This window comes from Pinus tabuliformis, chromosome J (genome assembly GCF_031772625.1).
Source record: "Pinus tabuliformis cultivar Carrire ecotype Pingquan chromosome J, CPIR1, whole genome shotgun sequence".
NCBI classification, from domain to species: domain Eukaryota; kingdom Viridiplantae; phylum Streptophyta; class Pinopsida; order Pinales; family Pinaceae; genus Pinus; species Pinus tabuliformis.
This window is the reverse complement of record NC_142295.1, coordinates 1,360,915,356-1,360,921,355: the sequence shown is the minus strand read 5'-3', so window position 1 is coordinate 1,360,921,355 and position 6,000 is coordinate 1,360,915,356. Positions and strand designations below refer to the sequence as shown.

The following is a 6,000-nucleotide window of genomic DNA, read 5'->3' as shown; positions in this document are numbered from 1 at the left end:
TAGTATAGATTTCAATTTATTTTTATCAGATCTATTGTGAAAAACAGTCCAATGGTATATCCACAGCAATTTATAGATCATTTTCTAAGCCTAAAGAGTGGAGTCAGTCACTAAGACAATTAGTGATCTTTTTGATAGTGTCCTTAGCCTTCCCCTTGAGTAAGGTTAAACTTTTCCTTAGGAAGTGTCTAGGAGATAATAGGTGGCTTGTATGATAGTTGATCCTTGGCTCTCTCGCTGCGGTTAGGACTTTTCCTCTTAGGTGAGGGTTTAAGTCACGACACCTTCCATTAAGTTATGATAGCTCTTTCAAGAGACAAAATTCCTAAATTGCACATTGTGTTCAATAACATTTGGTGGGGTTGTATGATGGGTCAATCCCATTAATTTGGCTGATTAAATCATTCATAATGAATTAATGCTCTGATAATAGGCTTCCAAAATCCACCCTCCCCAATGTTAGGGGATTTAGCACATAGGAGGGGTTATTTATCATGGCTAGGTTTGACATATGATCTGCCACCCCATTATATCCATTTTCGGTGTGGCAGAGTTGGACCCCTAAAAGGCTTTTCGCTGCCTCTACTAGCCAGTCTAGGTGGCCTTCTAAATTCCACAATGGATCCTTGTTCTTCTTATTTAGGAAAACTAGAATTAATTTTGGATCTCCTTCAAATATGACCCTGCTGTGATCAAGTATCGAGCAAACCTTCACTTATGCTTGATTCTCAGAGGCAATTCCAAGGAAAACTGCTATCATATGTCCCTCATGATCTGTTAAACCCTCCTGTTCCTGTTTTCCCAGGGTTAACTCTTGCAATTTGGTCACCCTAGTTTGGGTGGACTCCAAGTCTGACAGGAGTTTGTTTCCCTCCCTAAAGGCTGTCCTTAGTAGAAAGATGGGGAGAGGATGGATTCCAGGCCCTTCATATTTGGGGTCCATACGGTAGAAAGTTTATACAGTCTTCCACCATTGCTTTGCTTTTAAAGTTTCCCTGATTGATTGTTCTGTCTCTCCAGATTTGATCTCTTTAAAGGTCACTTTCAACGCATAGAAACTATTAATTAAAGACATGATTGACTAGGCCGAATAAATAGTTCTCTTACCTAGACATTTGTCATTGTGACACTAGTACCAGTGAATTGGTGAAAAGGGCTCAGCATAATTAACAATTATCCCTGGCCAAGTCAAGTTAGACTTGACCAATGAAGGAAGCAGATTTACAAACAGGTCTCAATCAATAAACAAGGTAAAGGGAACAACAAAATGAGGCACTCTCTTTCATTAAATTCTTGCAATAAATTGTGAAAACATTTCTTGAAATTGGAGCCAAAGAAGACACGCTACCTCTTCAACCTTACGTATGGAAGGGGAATCTATGTAACTGCCCTTTGGCACTGTGATGAATCATTCTTGATGTACATTTATGCTTAGTAATGAAATATAAGATGCACTTTGCAACAAAGGAATCTGGAAATAAACCAACAATTATGCCCTAAAAACAGAGTAATATGGCCATTCTGACCAGTGACATAATAAGCGCTTCAACGTCGACAATGAAAATCTAGATGTATGAAAAAGGATATAATAATTCCATTCAGTTTGCACTTTTCTTAAATCTGATTACATCAGAATGTTAGCAGAAATTCTGACCAGCACTCGCAAGAAGGCACATGCTTACAGAACAAAGGAATTTAAGAGGAAAACTAAACGAGCTTTTGTTTGAAGCTATTCCATACAGGAACACATAACATTCCAACTAATTGCCATGTGTGATGGTAAAGGTGCACTGAATCTTAGGGTGTCTGAATTAGAATACTTCTTATCAGCTTTGTTCAACTGTCTAAGTACCTTGGCAACATTGGGAATGATCAACTCCCTGCAATGTAGATGCAGCAAAGGTACCTTTGCTAGAACAGTACCTTTCTCCACATTAAGGACACGCTGTCGCTTCAATCTATATTGCTCCCCTGTCTCTGGATCCATATCTATTTGAGGCATCTGTTTCCATCGCTTGTGAACATACCACCCATACTTGTAATCCCCCACAATGGGAGTCCCCAGGGCTTCAGCACAATGCACACGGAGCTATAATAAACAAAACTAATTATGTTAGCATACATTGATAGTAGTAATTATATTAGACAAGGGAAATTAAGGGAAATGCCTAGGAAAGCTTCACAGGATTTCCCTTCCCCAGAATATCCAGATGGAAGGCAGCTCAACTAGCAGCCACAATAGTGGCTGGTAACCCCAGGGACTTGACCAGAATTAAACTGTACCTATGGCCTACCTGTGGACAACATGCTTTGGGTGGATGTTACAATCAAATGAGATCACCTTTGGGACTGACTATAACTTCATCTATATATGGCAATTTATATGTTCCTTTCCATGCTATTAGACTGTTATGTTTCCAAAAAATGTCAAAAACATCAGGAAACCAGAGTTGAGGAGTAACCACAATGTGAGAAAATTTAGACAAAACTAGATTTAAATAACTCAAGTCAAAAAAATAAACAAACAGGAAACCTTCACTCCGATTTCTATGGTCTTCCCTTACTTTCCAGGCAAAGCAAGAGTTAATTTTGCTTTACCTCCTAAATAACTCTTATCCCTGTGCCTCCTCTGGCACATAGCATTATGGAAAGCACCAAAACCAAATATTGAAGAAAATAAAGAGAAAGGATGCACTTCGAAAAACCATCACCTGATGCTTTCTCCCAGTAAGTGGACAGAGCTCCATCCATGAGCAGCCTGTTCAAGTAACTATTGCACGTAAGCCATATAGTAGCAAATATGAAGAAAAGCATGCAAGTTTCGTTGAGAATTGTCTGGTCTGATACATCTCTCAATGACATTGCATACACTATCTAACAGGTAATGAACATGTAGAGAAAATGGTTCCAGACGAAAACTAAAAGCTTCAACTGCATCATCAAAAATACTTTTTAAAACACCGAAACAAATCAAACCTAGGAGCAGGCAAATGCATAATATCAAAATATTCTTTTCAATTCTGTCTTAAACTACCTCTCAGCTTCCTCCCCTTGAAGGGAAGTTTTTGATATAGCTTGTTCACATGCACATTGTTCTCACCAAAAACATTAACTCACCATGAACGGAAGGTCCCAATACTCTATACTCTGTTATTGCCTCTTGTGCACAGTCCATTTTAGCATTATTAGCAATAATGATTCTTTCAGTCTTTACACCATCAAAAACTACCTACAAAACATAAGCCAAATCGATAAGATAATGCTTATTAAATCACATCAACAAAGAATATAATGATATTGTTGGGTCCCTATAATACTAGTGATTACCCCATTACTATTGTAGTTATACCCCTTATTTATATTGTTGTGCCCCTATTACCCCCATATTGTTATTTCTGTGCCCCATAGAATCCCTCTATTGTTATTTTTGTGGCTTTATATTATTATTGTTAGGTCGGCTGGATTATATTGTGACTCCCTAGACTCCTATATATAGAAAGGAGGTTTTGTCATTTGTATCATCCAAGAATTGTTCATTTATGTAATGTAAAGGAGGTTGCCCCTCGAAGAGGCTGAATTCTAAGGCGTGGATCTCTCTTTTCTATCTTTGTGTGAGCTGGTTTCATAACATTTGGTATCAGAGGTTTGGATTCTAGGGTTTCGCTGCTCCAAACAGGTCATCGTGGCATTTTCGCTATAACTTTTTTTCTGTGACGTTTCAGAAGTCGCAAAAAAAACCCATTTGAGAAGAATTGGCGCTGAACCTTGGGTCCGAATTTCAGAGCTTTTCTCGCGATATTTTCGGAGATATGATCTGAGGAAGTTGGTCTTTTTGCAGACTCCTGAATTACATTCAAAACAGGTGACCTGGGGAAAATCGTCATAACTCTCTCTCTGAGGATCGGATTGAAATTTCGTAAAAAGGTACAGAAAGAGGACGGACTGTAGTTTCTTGTGCGTGTGTTTCAGATTCAAAGGTTGAAACAGTGACTCGTGGCACGTCGTACAAGTTCGCTCTACTGAACCAGTCTAAAAGCAAGTCACTGTGGGAGATTTCACATAACTCTTCCTTGGAGAATCCAATTTGGCTCAGACTTGTGGCATTGGAAAGAGGACGCAGAAGGCTACTACAGGTAGCAATTTCAGAATTGGAGGATCCGAAATTACAGAGATACATCAGATTCAATATCAGGCTTCTATAAAGTGAAAAAAGGTGTGTAGTTTTTTTTTAATTTTTGTGTAAGCTTGGTTTAACGGAATTCAAAGGGCATAGTAAAACTTTATTATCGGTAACTGATGCCCCGAGGAAAGAAAATGCAAACACCTAGTAAGGAACCTGAAAGCTCTAGCATGACTCATGAAGAAGAGGAAGAAATGCTACATGATATATCAAAATTACAAGAACAAGTGCAACAAATGTCACGCTCACAAAAGCTAACAGAAGCTAAGATAAGTGGCGTGGAATCTAAGGTAAATGGCGTGGAATCTAAGGTAAATGGCGTGGAATCTAAGATAAAGGGAATGGAAGCTAAGATGGATGGCATGGAAGCTAAGATTGACGCTAAATTTGATGGCATGGATGATAAGATGGATGAATTGAAGAAGTTGCTACAAGAAAGGGTCACTAATGGTGAAAAGGTAGTAAAGGAAACTCATGATGAGAACAAAAGAAATGTTAATCATGATTCCATAGACTCTAATGTTGGATCGAAGACTCACCATGTTCCAAAAATCGATATGAGGAAGTTTGATGGCAAGGATCCCGCCACATGGATATTACAGATGGAGCAATTCTTCGATCTCAATAATGTGCAAAACACACAAAAGGTACGTATGGCAACTTTATATTTGGAACCAAATCAGTTTGTATGGTATCAATGGCTTTGTTCTCGTAAACAATTTATCACTTGGGCAATTTTTACGGAAGAATTGATAGCACATTATGAGGATACAAAAAGCAACACTTTTTTTAGCCAATTGATAAGTCTCAAACAAAAGGGTTCAATAATGGAGCACATTGAGGAGTTCCAAAAATTGAACATAAGGGTAAAAGATATTCCAGAGGAGCATAGGATTGATGTGTTCATAGGGTCTTTAAAGGATAATATCCAACATGATGTGCGCCTTTGGGAACCTGATTCATTAGAGAAGGCATTCAGGTTAGCAAGAAAAATGGAAAGCAAAATTATGGCAACTAGGAAGCATACCGTTCACAACTATAAAGACGGAAGTGTTGTTGCCCATAGTCTTCCACAACCTACAAGGTTGACACCACAACAATTGGAAGAAAAAAGAGCAAAAGGGCTTTGTTACAATTGTGATAGCAAATACACAAAAGGTCATAAGTGTGCTGAGAAGAAATTATTCTACATAGATTGTGAAGAGGAAGAAGAAAAGGAGCAAGAAAGGTCAAAAGAAGAGGATATATTCCAGGAACAAAGCCTAGATGAAGAACAAATAAATCCGACCATATCTTGTAATGCATTGGCAGGAATTACCACTCCTCAAACCATCAAGATAGAAGGACAAATCAAGAAGAAAAAGGTAATAGTGTTGATTGATTCAGGAAGCACCCACAATTTTATTCATTGTAGGGTAGCAAAAGAATTGAATTGCTTCCTATATCCAGCACCAGAGTGTCAAGTGATGATTGCAAATGGAGGAACAATAAATTGTTCTGGAAAGTGCCATAATATCAAGCTATCCATGGGAGAATATGTATTGACTAGCCCAATGCTTTCCATTCCAATGGGAGGTGCTGATGTTGTACTAGGAGTCCAATGGCTACAATCCTTGGGTACAATAGCTTTTAATTTTCAAGAACTTTTCATGAAATTTTCTGTGGAAGGAAAGGAAGTTGAATTAAGGGGTATTGCAGGGAAACCAGGAAAGATAATCAGCTCTAATGGCATGACAAAGCTTCTAAAAAAGGAGCAAAGAGGTGTAATTGCACAATTATGTTCGCTAGATGTTTCCACATTGGAATCATCTATTTCTCCA

General features: G+C 38.3%; 1 protein-coding gene across 4 annotated transcripts in view; it reads right to left on the bottom strand.

Annotated features, from left to right (window-relative positions):
* Positions 1 to 1,570: 1,570 nt before the first annotated feature.
* LOC149232442 (RNA pseudouridine synthase 3, mitochondrial-like) overlaps positions 1,571 to 6,000 on the bottom strand; it is a 142,357-nt gene continuing 137,927 nt past the window's right edge. For 3 of the 4 annotated variants that reach the window (XM_089379411.1, XM_089379412.1, XM_089379413.1), the window contains 3 exons: positions 3,118 to 3,229; positions 2,712 to 2,758; positions 1,571 to 2,089 (listed from right to left, as the gene is read on the bottom strand). In XM_089379411.1, the coding sequence (XP_089235537.1) occupies positions 1,730 to 2,089; positions 2,712 to 2,758; positions 3,118 to 3,229 (519 nt within the window). In that variant the 3' untranslated portion in view covers positions 1,571 to 1,729. The remainder of the gene's footprint in view (positions 2,090 to 2,711; positions 2,759 to 3,117; positions 3,230 to 6,000) is intronic. The other variant, XM_089379414.1, reaches the window with a different exon arrangement.